This window comes from Meles meles, chromosome 1, assembly GCF_922984935.1.
Source record: "Meles meles chromosome 1, mMelMel3.1 paternal haplotype, whole genome shotgun sequence".
NCBI classification, from domain to species: domain Eukaryota; kingdom Metazoa; phylum Chordata; class Mammalia; order Carnivora; family Mustelidae; genus Meles; species Meles meles.
In genome coordinates, this window is record NC_060066.1 from 21,798,606 (window position 1) to 21,813,555 (window position 14,950).

At 45.3% G+C, this 14,950-nt stretch overlaps 1 protein-coding gene across 1 annotated transcript in view; it reads left to right on the forward strand.

Moving 5' to 3' along the window:
- Positions 1-14,706, forward strand: part of EXT1 (exostosin glycosyltransferase 1) — a 281,822-nt gene extending 267,116 nt beyond the window's left edge. Inside the window, exons 8-11 of the mRNA XM_045999238.1 lie at positions 2,755-2,844; positions 8,529-8,689; positions 10,799-10,970; positions 14,155-14,706. Coding sequence (XP_045855194.1) covers positions 2,755-2,844; positions 8,529-8,689; positions 10,799-10,970; positions 14,155-14,340 — 609 coding nt within the window. The 3' untranslated portion in view covers positions 14,341-14,706. The remainder of the gene's footprint in view (positions 1-2,754; positions 2,845-8,528; positions 8,690-10,798; positions 10,971-14,154) is intronic.
- Positions 14,707-14,950: the final 244 nt, after the last annotated feature.

Consider the following 14,950-nt stretch of genomic DNA (forward strand, 5'->3'; position numbering starts at 1 on the left):
CATGGGCTCGAAAATGAGTTATTTAAGTCTCTGTGCCTCGATTCCTCCTTTAGTAAATGGAAGCAATCATAATACCTACACCAGGATTGCTAAAAGGTCAAATGGCACAACACTAGACTTGGAAATTAACTCGGAAGTGTGGCTACGCACAGTGGGTGCTGGACACAAGGTACCACTTACTGTACTTTGTATAATTACTTAGGGATATTTCTCATATTCCCCATTAGACAATAAACTTCTTGCATCTTCGTCATTGCCTATGCATGTTTGCTAATTCTAGAAGGGGTTGAGCTAGTATTTGATAGCTAAATATTTCTTACGTGAGCTAAGGAGCAAAACCCATTTCACTCAGGATTCACTTTCTGAGTACACCAGTTCCTTTCCTGTTAAACCGTCAACTTTCAGAATGTGGCTGAGGCAAGGTATTTGGAAGAGAGTGTCTAATTTCAGCACTAGAATTGGGAAGTGGCTGGGTGATGGGCTCCTAACCTCTGTTGATGAAGCAGGTTCAGAAAAAGGAAATGGATCCTTTTATGAAACCAGCGGTTGGGAGCGTAATGGGGAGGAAGTCATAGGTCCTGCTCTTTTCCCATTGTATGTACATTTCCATATCTAGCCTTGAGTTTGGAGTGGATGTGTTTGCTGCTTTGACTGCAAAATTCTGTTTCAAATTTATAGGCCTTGTCTGTGCAGCTCTCCCCCATAGACTTAACAAGGGAAAGGTCAGGGCATCACTAAGCTGGCAGCTAATGGTTTCTGTGTTAGTCGGCGGACATGTAAACAGTATCAGGAGAGTTGCTTCGGGCTGAGATTTCTGAGCACCGTGTATATGGGGTTGCTGATCGCTTTATATTTTATTTCATTTTGAAAGCCTGAGAAAGGAAAAGAAAACTTGACCCAGCTGACAGATGTGTAGGAGCAGACCCTGGAGCCATTTACGCTGTAGATACATCCCTGGAGCTCCCAGAGATGGAAAATAGTGGGCACTTTCCATCCTTTAATGTCAGAAGCCCTCCAATGGCTTCGCGGGCGTGGAAGTCTCATAGGTCAGCTGGCTTGTTGTTGTAAATACAAGCTTGAGCTTCTTGGGGCTGGGGGTCCTCAGATTTGTGGAGAGCGTACCCTGGGCAGCCGGGTTAAGGGTCTCCCTTTCCCCCTTTGTCTTCAGTGTCCAACTGCTACATTCCCTGACCTCTGTGCCTTGAGAGGGGCTGGCAAATGTGTCTTTTCTCTTGGCCTCCAAGTGCGAATGTAGAGAGGCTATTGTAACAGTTGATACAACTTCCAGAGTGAATATGAGGTTGCCCAATGTCCCCCCCCCCATTCACTTTTGAGGTCCTTCTCGAACCTGAGACAGGTGTCGCATAGTGGCAGACATGCTCTACAGAACCTCACTGCCGGGGATGAAATGCTGGTGGGTCCGTCCTGAGCCAGACACTTAAACTTTCTGTGCCTTAGCTTGCTCGGCCATAAAATGGGTTTGTTATAAAGGAGAAACACGATAATATGTATAAAGAACTTGGAACATGTCTGGCACATAGGAGATGTTTTTCCAGTGTTAGTTATTCTTACCATTGTCATGGTTAGTCATTCTGTGGTACGTTCAATGCAGAGGCTCAAGGTGTGACTGTCACAGAGAAGTCTCTCTAGTCTTTTTTTCTTTTTTTTAAGGTTATTTATTAGAGAGAGAGAGAACACGAGCAGGGGGAGGGGCAGAGGGGGAGAGAGAGAGAGAATCCAAAGCAAATTCCACACTGAGCATAGAGCCCCAGGTGGGGTTCCATCTCGAGACCCTAAGATCCTGACCTGAGCTGAAACCAAGAGTGCTTAACCAGCTGCCCTGAAGTCTGTCCGGTCTTAATTTTTCCAGCTGGTCCTCTCCCCACAAAGCCCTCGCCCCGAACACACCCGCACACACCTCACCATGCCTTATCCTAGAGTTGCCCAAACTTTATTCATACACTACCTTCACAGTTTGCTCAATCCATATACCACGTGTGCTATTTTGTGTTAGTATTTGGCTATAAATCGGCTTCCCTTTCGTCTCAGTGAGGTGATTTTTAAGTAACTTTACTACTACCTGTTCCTGTAACTGCTGATACAGGCGTGTGTATTTTTTTCTACTCTATGCTAACTCCAGTAAAGAGAATTTTTATGAATGTTTTTCTACACACCTCCTAAAACAACATGGCCTTCCGGTGGCGTGTGCCACACGTGGACACACAGCTCCATCCGTCCACTCTCTCCAGGCCTCAGAGTGCCGGTTCTCTCCTCTGTGCCTTCACTTCTGCTGAGCCCTGTTTCTGCCTCATGTCTGTTTATATCTGGTGAATTCCTATCCATCAAGTTCCAATGTCATCTCTGCTACAAGGCCTCCATCTGTCCTTGCGAGCGGCTGGCCGCCGCACCTTCTGCTTCCCTGGCATTGTCCACACGGCACACTAGGACAGACCGTCTGCGTCTGGACGTCTCCGTGGACTGTGAGCTCCTCCAAGACCAGAGAATATGTCTTACAGACCTTTGTGTACTCCCTTTGACTAGCAAGGTGTCTGTACACAGTCGGCGCCCAATAACAGTAGAACAAATGGCTCCGCACTGATGGGAAACGGATGTCTTCAACATTGAGGGGGGACGTGGTGGCAGAACATTCTTTTTGAAGGTGAGGACGGGGGACTTTTCCTGAAAACAGGTCTCTAAGTTTACCTCTCTTTTCCTTTGTTCCTTCCCTGTTGCCTGCTTTCCACCCACTCCCAGGTTATGAGCAGCCGTTTCCTGCCCTACGACAACATCGTCACAGACGCCGTGCTCAGCCTTGATGAGGACACTGTGCTTTCAACCACGGAGGTAAGCGCCCCCGCCTGAGGAGTGGGGTGGGGTGGGGGGGTCTTCAGGCAGTTGCCCCAGACCCCAAGGTGCCAGCGCTTGTTTTGCCCAGGCCATGGCCACTTGAAAACCTTTTTCAAAACTTCCTGTGGAGGGTCGCCTGGGTTGCTCAGTGGGTTAAAGCCTCTGCCTTCAGCTCAGGTCATGATCCCAGGGTCCTGGGATCGAGCCCCGCATCGGGCTCTCTGCTCAGCGGGGAGCCTGCTTCCCTTCCTCTCTCTCTCTGCCTGCCTCTCTGCCTACTTGTGATCTCTGTCTGTCAAATAAATAAATAAAATCTTTAAAAAAAAAAAAAAACAACTTCCCACAGAGTCAGTTATAATGAACCCAGTTCCTGTGAGCACCTCGCCACCACCTGGCTCCCGGAAGAGGGCATTTTCCCCTCCGTTTTCTCTGCTAATTGGCTCCTCATTTGCATGGCTGTGCCTGACCTCTCCCTCCTGCCTGCCCTCCTTTTGTTCTAAACAGCACAGCAGAACCCAGAAGAGTAGGGGGGCACCTGCTTAGCGTCATCTTGAGACCACGGCACAGAGCAAACAGCCCGTCCTTCCCCAGTGATCCGAATGCCTGTGGCTGCATGCTGCCTTTGTTAGGGTACACTGTTCTGGGTTCTGAAGGCAGCCTCTCTGCTCGGTTTAAAGCGCTCATTTTCTTTCACCCACATGAGAGCAAACAGTTGCACTTTAAGACTGAGACGAGAGACCCTTGCTATTTCAGTGGTTCAGGTATTTGTGCCAAAAATAAGATTGCACAAAGAACGTGTGAGGAGGAGAGAGAGAGAGGAGGAGGAGAGATAGATATGATAGGAAACCAATTTTTACAACTCAAAGGAGTATTGATTCTCAGAAACCTTACTTTAAACCATCGAGGGGAACCAAAGATAGTTCTATAAAAATGTCGTATATATGAAATGCGTTATTAATGGTGGCTGCTAAAAAGCGTGGAGTCTGAGCTACGTGCAGCTTTCCCTTTCTTTTCCCCTCTTATTCATAATCATTTTCTCTTCTATTTGAACTTCCACACTTACCAGCATGCCCTTTCCCGGACGCCAGTCCACGTGGCCGGCACTTGGTGTCGACCTAGGCTAACAGTCCCATCGTCTCCTCGAAATTCCATGGATGCTTCCAGTTTCCATCTGATGGAGTGAACAGACATTCTGTGCAGCCTCAACAATCCCAGGACAAAAATGCCCTGGGCCTCACCTTGGTAGAATGCTTTCTCTGCAGCCCATGCTCTGCAAACACTCAGTGCATGAATGATTGAAGGTCTGCACGCTGAGGGGGTTAAGGCGTGAACATGCAGCCAGTGTGCCCCGTGCAAGTCCACAGGAGAAAGGGGTTCGGAGTCGGGGGGAGGAGAAGATAGGTCTCGTGTTCAGAGGTAACAGCAGCCAGGGACTGCGGGGTGGGGGACACTCCAGCTGACACGTTTCTGCTGCTTCCTGCCAGGGGAGTGGACATCTGAGGAGCACATTCACTCCCCAAGTATCTGTCAAGGAATCTCTGTGTTCTGGTCTCGGTGCTGGGTTACTTTGTCGACACGGTTCCTGCCCGTAGCCCTCCACATCCTAGCGGCACATGGCATTCAGGTCAGGTGATTCCAGGAAAGGGATTTCAGATGACTTGGGAGGGTGGGGTTAAGGACCTCGAGGTACCTGGAGACTGGCCAGAAAAGGCAGCAGCTCCCACCCCCAGCTCTGAAGGAAATTAGTGCTTCAGATTCTCTGAGTGTTGGAACTGGGGACCTGCCCTACGGGACCTGTGACCACGGAGGGATGTGGCGACTGCCCATAACTCTTGTGTCAAACTTAGGAGGGAGCCAGGGAGAAATACTCTGGCCTCTCGCTCTCTGTCCCACTTCCGTTTTCCTGCAGGTGACTCCCACTGACCTGACCCAGTCCGCCAGCAGCCTGTCGGGAAGCCCGGGCTGTACCGTCCACAGCCTTCCAAAGTAGACCTTGGCGGGAAACAGGGAGAGCAGCCCATCGCCAGAACAGGACAGCGATGGCATATATTTAAGTCCTTTTCCCATGACGTCAGGTCCTCACACAGCTTAACGTCTTCCCCTGGGCAGAAAGGAAGCAAGCAGTCCCCACTCGAGAGTCGTGTTTTCCCCCTGTCCCACAGTCAGACCTCTGTATGTTTCCATGGGGCTGGTGAATTTCTTCACCAACACGAGCGATTCCAGCTGCTGGGTACGTGCTGGAAGGAACGTGTGACCTCTGAGAAGTAATTAGAAGTCAGTGCGGATGGAAAGCGGTTTGTAATTTAAGAGACTGGTGGTCTGCTTCGAATTTGCCTGCTGATCCTGGAGCGATCGTTCCCGTAAGATGGCCAAGGACAGAGGACTTCTTTTTTTTAAGTGAATAGATGGTGGTTCGTTTTATTTCCTCTCTAAGGAGTCTCCGCTTGTTTAAATGCCTCTTGGTAGCGTTAAGGGTAGATTTCTAAACAGCATTCTGTAAAGGGTATTAGATATAGTTGGTCGCGGTTATTTACATTTATCTGGATTGCTGCAAACTCTCAAAAGAAAACAGATGTTGGTTTTTAAGAGAAAAGGCTGTAAGCTGACCTTTGCCTCCTTTGATGTGTTAATGATCTTCGGGAAAGCAGAACTATCACAAGAATCGTAGTTTTATCTGAATTTACTTTTGAGTTCCTTTGAAATGACTTGAAACAGCTTTGAGATAGTAAGAAATTCAGGCGATGAAAAAGAAAACCCCATCGGGTTCTATAGGAGTTGCCAGGGCATGTGTTTCCTTTTCAAAGAACCATGGAAAACCCCAAAGGGCCGGGCTGATTGTTTGACGATGGGCTGCGTGAGATACCGTCCCATTGAGTCGGCACCATTGGTATCGAGTCCCAGTGATGCGTGTGGGTTATCACAACCCACTTTCCATCTTCTGGCAAACATTGTCCACTCCCCTGCTGCTGGCTTTGAGATGCCCCGTGCCCCAACAGATTTTCTTCTTCTTTTTTTTTTTAAAGATTATTTATTTATTTGACAGACAGAGATCACAAGTAGGTAGAGAGGCAGGCAGAGAGAGAGAGAAGGAAGCAGGCTCCCCGCAGAGCAGAGAGCCTGATGCGGGGCTCCATCCCATGACCCTGAGATCACGACCCAAGCCAAAGGCAGAGGCTTTAACCCACTGAACCACCCCGGTGCCCCCGCCAACAGATTTCCTTAATGTATTTTCCAACACCCTACCTTTTTCTGGATGTTTCCATTTGGGAGGAGGACAAGCTATAGTCCTAAGGCTCTCTTACCTTGAGTTAGAGGACCAAACTAAATTTTCATTAAAATTTGAATATGTGACTGTTCACAAAAACAGTGACTTCTAGGCCCAAAGGATTCAGAGGTAAAAGGACCTTCTCACAGATCCCTCAGGCCAGTGTTCCCGAAGGATGGTGTGTGCCCCATAGTTTTGCATGGTTCATCACAAGCATATTTCAGCGAGTATATTTACTGTTTGTTAGAAAACAATATAGCCAGCAACCAAACCTAGGGTTTCACTGACAGGTTTACCTAGGATGATGCTAATGGGGGTGGGGGGCAAACCTGGGTAGTTTAAAGAACAATAGGAAAGAACTAATTGTATGGTATGGGAATGTGGCAGAAAGGGAATGATGCTGTGCATATGGTGAAAGCTTGGGGGACCAGTGATCTTGCCTGATTTGCTTCATTCTTTTAATTGAGGTAACATTCACAACATGAAATTAACCATCTTAAAGCGAATAATTGAGTGACATTTACTGCCCATTCACGATGATGGGCAGTCATTAGTTCTGTCTTACTCAAAAACATTTTCATCACCCAAAAAGGAGACCCGTATCCACTCATCAGTTCCTCCCTAGCTTTTAGAACCGCACATCCGGGTTTTTTTGTTGGTGGTGGTTCTTTTTTTTTTTTTTTTTTTTTTTGGTCTCCACGGATTCCCTTCTTCTGGGCATTTCCTACAACATGTGGCCTTGTGTGGGTGGTTTCCTTCAGCATGCCATTGCAGGGCTCATCCCATATTCTCAGTATTTTATTGCTTCTTGGAGCTGAATGATATTCTGTCATGTGGACATACCATGGTTGGTTTATGTATTCGTCAATTAATAGAACCTGGGTGGTTTTTGCTGTTGGCTGTCATGAATGGTTATTGCTTTTTCAACCTCTGGGAGGTAGGAACCAGACTTGACACCATCATGACATTCCCATCCACCATCACAGCTCCACAACTAGAAATATTTGTGGAATAAATGAAATTTCCGTCTGCATTGCTTATGGAGAAGAGATAAGGAAGTTCGCAGGCTGAATGCGTAACCTGTGTAAGAGTTCGATTGTTCTCAGTACTGTACCAACAGTTAAAATGGAGGCTATGGTCATAGTACGTGCCAACTTTGAAGCCAGGTGGCTTGGTTTAAATCTTGACTCTGCCACTTACTAGCTCAGGAAAGTTACTTAAACCTCCATATGCCTTAGCTTCCCTCTCTGTACATTGAGACTATAAAATCACCTACTTCACAGGGTTATATTGTGAGGAGTAGATGAGTTAAAATGTGTAAGTACTGTAACCGAAGTATTACATACATAAATACAAGCATTATATGATTGTTTTGTTACTGTTTTATTTTCTGTGTACTTCTTTGTCATTCGTCGAACAATCATAGCAAGTCCAAAATTTGCTCGCCCATTTGAAAACAGATTATTTCCTCATTATAAATGTCAGTTTTGAGCAGGTTGAGAAGTACCTACTTTGGGTTCTTATAAGCACTGGACAGTCACTTACCTGCATTGCCTTTAAAATAATCTTGTATTGGGGCACCTGGGTGGCTCAGTCGGTTAGACATCTGCCTTTATCTCGGGTCATGATCCCGGGTCCTGAGATCGAGCCCTGCATGGGGCTCCCTGCTCAGTGGGAAGCCTGTTTCTCCCTCTCCCTTTGCTGCTCCCCCTGCTTGTGCTCACATGCTCACTCTCTCAAATAAATACATAAAATCTTTTTTAAAAAATAAAATAATCATGTGGCTTCGCTTGGCCTCTTCCCCACTTACTCTTAGTGATTTTTCATCGTGGATGCTTTTTCTAGATTTCCTTTTTACTGAGCATCTTCCAACGCTATGATAGCTGCTCTGAATTCCTGTTCGAACTTGTGTGGTTTTTAAACGTCTTTTCTCTTGCTCTTAAGAGGATGCTTTTATTTTAGTCACTTCAGCTTTGCTGTATGCTCGTCATGCTGCCTGCTGTCTGTTCATGCTCTGGATGTACATAGGAAATCTCCCGTTTATAAAACAGATGCATTTGTGCCTCGCGTGAATCAGCGGTCACGTGCACCCCGGAGGGAGGAGGGGAAGCCAGCAACCGCTTTTTTGACTTGTGTTTTTGCTTGAACAAACTAGATTCCAAAGGACATATCAGCAGTTTCTTTTCTTCTTTCGTTTCTGCACTAATCTGAAGTTTCTTCAACAGAAAACATTAAAATGTAGATAATTACAGGGCAAAATGTCAAGCAGTCAGTTTAATTTGCTGATGAATACACGGAATTAATGTTTCGCAACAGTCCTGGGATTTCACATCACGAATTAGCAGGGGGAAGGTAATGTTTTGTTGACATTTGTTAACACTGTTGATTGCTTGTTTGGCTTGTGTTCTGCCTGCAGGTGGATTTTGCCTTCACCGTGTGGCAGACCTTCCCGGAGAGGATCGTGGGGTACCCTGCGCGCAGCCATTTCTGGGATAACTCTAAGGAGCGGTGGGGGTACACGTCCAAGTGGACAAACGACTACTCCATGGTGTTGACGGGAGCTGCTATTTACCACAAGTGAGGAGTTCAGATGTCCCGCGCGTCGATTTTTACCTTGGGCCAAGGCTCCTTGACAGCATTGACAGAAATTAGTTTGCATCACTTTTCACGTTCTATCAGGGTGGCCAGCATGAGTCTTTGAAACCCCCCCTCCAGCTCACTGCATTTCCGGAAATAATGGTAGAGAAACATCTTCAGATTGTCTGGAGTTGGACACACTCCCGTGTATCGAGTAACTAAACATTGAGAATAACAGCAAAAAAGTACATACTTCACTGTGCAGCCCCGGGCATTATGCTAAGTGCTTGGGATTTACCATAGAGTTAAAAAAAAAAAAAAAATTCTTGCCTAAGTAGGTTTTCCATTCCAACAACGGGAAGACACGATATTCATAATAATTTTGTAGTAGGTTAAGGGGGTGAGTTACAGAGCAGAAAGGCAAAGTCGAGCAGGTCAAGGATCATGAATGGTGAAGGTAAAGGGGAGGTTGGAGGGTGGCCAGTAATCCCCATTGAACAGGTGAGATCAGAGCAGGACTTGAAAGAAGGAGAAGAAATCATCCAAGAGGATCTTTGTAGGAAGAGTGCTCTAGCATAGCGAACAGTGGAGCCATACTGTTGGATAAATGCCCTGAACCAGAAGGTTGGAGGAACAGCAGGAAGACCAGTGTGCCGAGAGTGGAATGAGCGGCAAACAGGAGAGGGGGGTCATGGGGCCCCACGTGCAGGACCTCGCTGCCCATGATGAGGACTTCACTCCCCTTTGAGGGCCATGGGAGTCAGTTCCAGGGCTTTGAGCGGAGTGGAGACATCTTTTTTATATTTTAGGGATTCACTCTGGGTGCTGTGTTGAGATCAGAATATATGGGGGCCAGTGTAGAAGCAGGGAGACCTATTAGGAGGTGACTGAGATCTAGGCAAAAGATGATGGCACCTGGAAGCCAGAAGTAGTAAGTAGTGCTCAGATTGTGGCGTGTTTTGAAGATGCTCTAACAGATTGGATATAGAGTTTGATGGTTCAGGGTTTTCTTGTTTTTTTGTTTTGTTTTATTTTGGTTTTGACCCAAGGAACTGGAGGGGTAGAGAGGCCATCAAGAGATGGGGAAAGCCCTTATGGGTAGATTTAGGTATTTGGGAAGATACAGGAGTTCAGTCTTGGGCATGTTGAGACATCCGAAAGGGTATGTTGGAAAAACAGCAGGGTTGGAGATATACACTTGGGAGTTGTTTGAATATATTTGGTCTTCAAAGCCAGGGAACTTGGGTAAGACTGCCAAATTAGTGAGTGTAGATGGTTAACGGTACTGACTCAGTCATTTTCATCCATCCTTCTGCCTAGTCTTTTTTAGTAAGGAATAGAGAATCTTGTTATCTCAGGGACAGAGTTGGAATGTATAAGGAATAAGCATTTAGGGGGGCTGAATCTTGATCTTAAGACCTTACCTCTTTAAAGTGCATTGTTCCCCCTTTATTCTCTGCCACTAACACTCTGTAATTATGATTCGTTCAAGTTATTTTTCCTATAAGTAAATGCTATTATGTTCCCTCTTTAAAAAAAAAAAAAAAAAAAAGAGTAGAGTAAGAACTAATTCAACTTAATTTTGGGTCCTCCATAATGATTGACCACCAGATTAATGAGGGTTTTGCTCTGACAGTGTAAAAGTAATATGGTTTATAGCCCACAGAAATGGAATAGTATATTATAGGGTAGTATTGATTATGGTTCTGATCAAGCCAGTAGTTAGGATATACCGATTACATGTAAGTAACTTCTCTTACCATCCGAGTATTCAGTTTCTGACCAACCACCCTGATATTGAAGACAGACTGGCCAACCAGTATCTCCATCTGTGTGGCCCCCTCGTGCCTTCTTTACTTATCTGCAAAGCAAGGATAGTAATGGTACCTGTATCATAGGTTCCTTATGAGGATTATAGGGAGCATTCCTTGCAAAGCAGTTTAGAACATCATCTGGCATATAGTACGTACCAGATAAGTGATGGCTATTGTCATCATCATCCATGATGTGTTTAGGGATTCAAACAATAAGTATAGGTTTCCTGCCAAAGAAGACCCACCTGTGATTATACAATGACAGCCACCTCTGAAACCCGTCTGGCTTTTACAGATATTATCACTACCTGTACACCCATTACCTGCCAGCCAGCCTGAAGAACATGGTAGACCAACTGGCCAACTGTGAGGACATTCTCATGAATTTCCTGGTGTCTGCTGTGACAAAATTGCCTCCAATCAAAGTCACCCAAAAGAAGCAGTATAAGGAGACAATGATGGGGCAGGTAAGACTAGAACTCTCCTTCCCTGCTTTGCTCAATGGTGGTTCAGCCTGAGGTAAGGAGGGCTCACTCTAGGCCTAGAGAGGGCTCCTCTAGGAAGGAAAATGAGGGAATTTTGAGAAATATCTAAAAGCCCCAAGGGAGATATGGTTAACACATGGACGATTGGGAAGATGTAAGTCAAGGGTATCTTTCTGTCAAGAATGTAAAAGCTCTCATGAGAAATATCAACCTTCTCCAGAATTTAAGGCCTACAAAGAATTTACATGAATTTATTGTAGAGGCTTGATTTAGTGAAGAGCTCAAAGTATTGTCCTCAACACAGCCTTCTGGTGGTTGCCTCTTGGGTTGGGTGAGCATCTTGGTGACGGACCAGGAATCACAGTCCTTGATTTTCCCCTAGAACTAGCATGGAGGAGCACACACAAGTCGGCTACCTCCTGAAACTCAGTGGGCTCCTCTGTAAAATGGACATGGTAAAAATTGACCTCAAAGTGTTGCAATACCATGTATCAAAACTTGTATGAAAGTAAAATATTGTTGTCACATAAGTTTCTTACTAAAGATACTTGGCAAGGAAATCTAATCCACCTTTCTCATTTTATGAGTAAGAAAACTCATAAAAGAGTTTTCTCTTTTGAAAGTAAGAATTGAAACATATATACCGTAAGTCACCTAGTATTAGAGACTGAAGTGGGAGTTGAATCCCAGGCTCTGTTCCTTCCACTGCTCCTTATTTTATACCCCGGCTCCTGTATCAGGCTGATCTGGGTATGCCGAGGCTCAGCCACCTTCATTCGTCTTGGACAATGCCTGCTTCTTTATAGAAGAAATAAAAAACCTGTAGACCGTTTAGATCCACCCAAGTTAAATCATGGAGAATGCAACAGCATTTGAGTCAGCCCGGAAGGACGTACTCTTGAGGGTTCGATCAGTTTAGTTCTTTGGGGTTTTCCATGTGCCTTGTTCCAGTCATTGTTGAAAATCATAATCAGATCTAGCTTTGGCAAAGGAAAACTTAACCAGACCTCATGTTAACACAGTTGATGGATTTTCATTCACTAAATTTAGTAAGAGCAGAAATCTTGCAGGATCTTAAGTTTAGAGAATTTCCTAATTCAGTGTTTACAAACGTGTATGGATTATGGGGCCTTGGCCCAGATGCTGGTTATAACAGAGCTGCTGTCCTTAATGAGCAATGAGTCTAGTGGAAAATTTTATTTCCCTCTAACTACTAAAAGAACAGGCAAGAGGATTTGCAAGAATTCTTCACCTTTAAGGCTAACAGACTCTTCCAACTCAAGCAAGATGTATTGAGTGGCTACTGTGTGCCCAGGCACTTTTCTCTATGTCATTTAAGGACGCAGCATTCCTTTAATATTGTTTGCTCAGAGAGTTCTGTGAACTTCCCTGAGGTTATACACTCATTAGGAGTGGAACTCTGGTTCTTTTCATAGCTTTGCCCAATTCTACCAAACCAGTATTTCACATATTTTGGGACAAATCTAAATTTAGCCTTAGATGTAACTCGATGTGTCTAGTTAGATATGTACTGTATGTGCCCCCCTTCCTGTCATGCATGTATGATATATGACTGGCAAAAGGAGATCCTGTGTAATAATATTGTTTTTATTACACGGGAAATATATCTTCTCTCATGCATTGGTTGACCCAAAATAAACGTTAAAATCTACAGGCAAAAAATGATACTCGGGGGCGCCTGGGTGGCTCAGTGGGTTAAGCCACTGCCTTCGGCTCAGGTCATGATCTCAGGGTCCTGGGATCGAGTCCTGCATCGGGCTCTCTGCTCAGCAGGGAGCCTGCTTCTCTCTCTCTCTCTCTCTGCCTGCCTCTCTGCCTACTTGTGATCTCTCTCTGTCAAATAAATAAATAAAATCTTAAAAAAAATGATACTCAGATGATTCAAAATTCTTTTTCTTTTTCTTTTTTCCCCCATCCCTCAAAGAGAATAAGGATAAGCTTAAACTCTTGACACTAGTCCATTTGCATATGTGTGCACTTGCCTGTGGGTAGGGAGCCTGGCCCCATACCAATTTAAGAACAAAGTGAGGTCCCTTTGGGACTGTGTGCTCTGATAGGAACTCATCTGGTTAGCTTAATTAGGAACTTTCCTTGGCTTACCAAGTAGCGTTCTCTTAGTATAAATGATAGAGGATGGAACCTGAGCTCTGCCCCTTTTAGCCTTAAAAAAGAGTAAAGTAAGTTCCCGGCACCTGCTCCCTGGTCTGTGTGGTGGGGATGGGATTAGCCCACTGGGGCGGTCACTTGACCAGGTGGCTGTGATGAGGCTCAAACCAGCTTCACGGAAGCACTTGACAAGCAGTGTTTTGTTTGTTATTCTGCTGCTTCGAGGTAACTTGACATTCGTATTTGCCTTCAGTGGTTCCCTTCAAGCATGTTGATACTTAACGGTTTTTAAGTGACTCTGAGTGATTCTCACAGTAAAATGTACCTTCCCATGAAAGCATTTTCCAACAGTGCATGAGAATAAAAACACCTTGAGCACACACACATGCATATAAACATCATTGTACAGTTGCCTATTGATAAAGGAGTCTGGGGGGGTGGCTTCCCCCCAAATCAGGTAGCTCCCTTTTTCTTTATTTCATAAAAATGTGCTTTGAACGACATGATGCTTATTTAAATTTCAGCACTCAAGTCATTTAAGGCTTTCTTTTAATGCAGTGACCTCTACACGATCTCAAAATATTAAACCAGCCTTCAGGCAAACACAGAGAGTTAAAGAGATGGTAGCCATCATTTCTGCTTACCCAGAATCAACCAAGTAAACCAGAAGGTTTTAGAAAACTGTCATCGAACCATAAACACATTGTGAGTCATAGTATTTGTTCACATGTACAAAGAGAAGTTTTATATTTACTGACCGTAATAGTCGAGGCTCAACTTTAAATCATTCCCAGACGGGAGAATCAGTCAATGTTGAGCTTTGTATGTTTTTAACGTCAAGGAATGTAGCGTATCTTGGGAAAACCCGGCAAGGCTGAAACTCACGATTGGTGCTCGCGTCTTCCCCTGTGCCTGGGAAGGCCCGTCCAGACCCCAAGCTCTGCCGCTTGCCCTTGAACCTGACTTTGGTTTTCTGCAGCGTTCCCATCGTACTTTGCACATCTCTCATTGTCTTTCTGGTTTGTCTCCCTTTCCCCAGACTTCCCGGGCTTCCCGCTGGGCTGACCCTGACCACTTTGCCCAGCGACAGAGCTGCATGAATACGTTCGCCAGCTGGTTTGGCTACATGCCGCTGATCCACTCGCAGATGAGGCTCGACCCTGTCCTCTTTAAAGACCAGGTCTCTATTCTGAGGAAGAAATACCGAGACATTGAGCGACTTTGAGGAATCCAGCCCAGTGGGGGAGGGGAAGCGAGAAGGGACGGGGTCAAGCTGCTCTCTCTTCCCAGTGCAGATCTGCTCAGCAGCGGAGCCAGATTGTGCCAAGTATCCAAACAATCTTAGATGAACAGAATGACAAAAAAAAAAGGAAAAAAGAAAAAAAAGGCCAATGAAAATTCGACTCCTGGCTCCTGGGACTGCACAGGACTGCTCCAAACTCACCTCACTGGCTTCTATGTCCCAAGACTAGGTTGTGTACAGTTTAATTATGGAACATTAAATAATTATTTTTGAAATGATTGCTATGCAGGTTTAAACTTTTTTAATGATCAAAACTATTAAAAACCAGAGTTCTTTCTTTAATCAAAATTGTGTTGGTTGTGAATATTTCAAAGCTGCTCCTCTTCTTCCCACGTCATTGCCATTGGTCATGCCGGGTCTCCTGCGGTTAGAGACGCTCAGCCTTCGTGCAAGACCCAGGAAGTCACTCCACCCAGTGTCAAGAAATGACCAGGCATAAGTTAAGACAAGGTCATTGTTCCACTTTGCCACTTTGAATTTGCAGACCCACTTGAACGTCTGTGTCTAATATGTTGCTGCGCGAGAGAAGGTG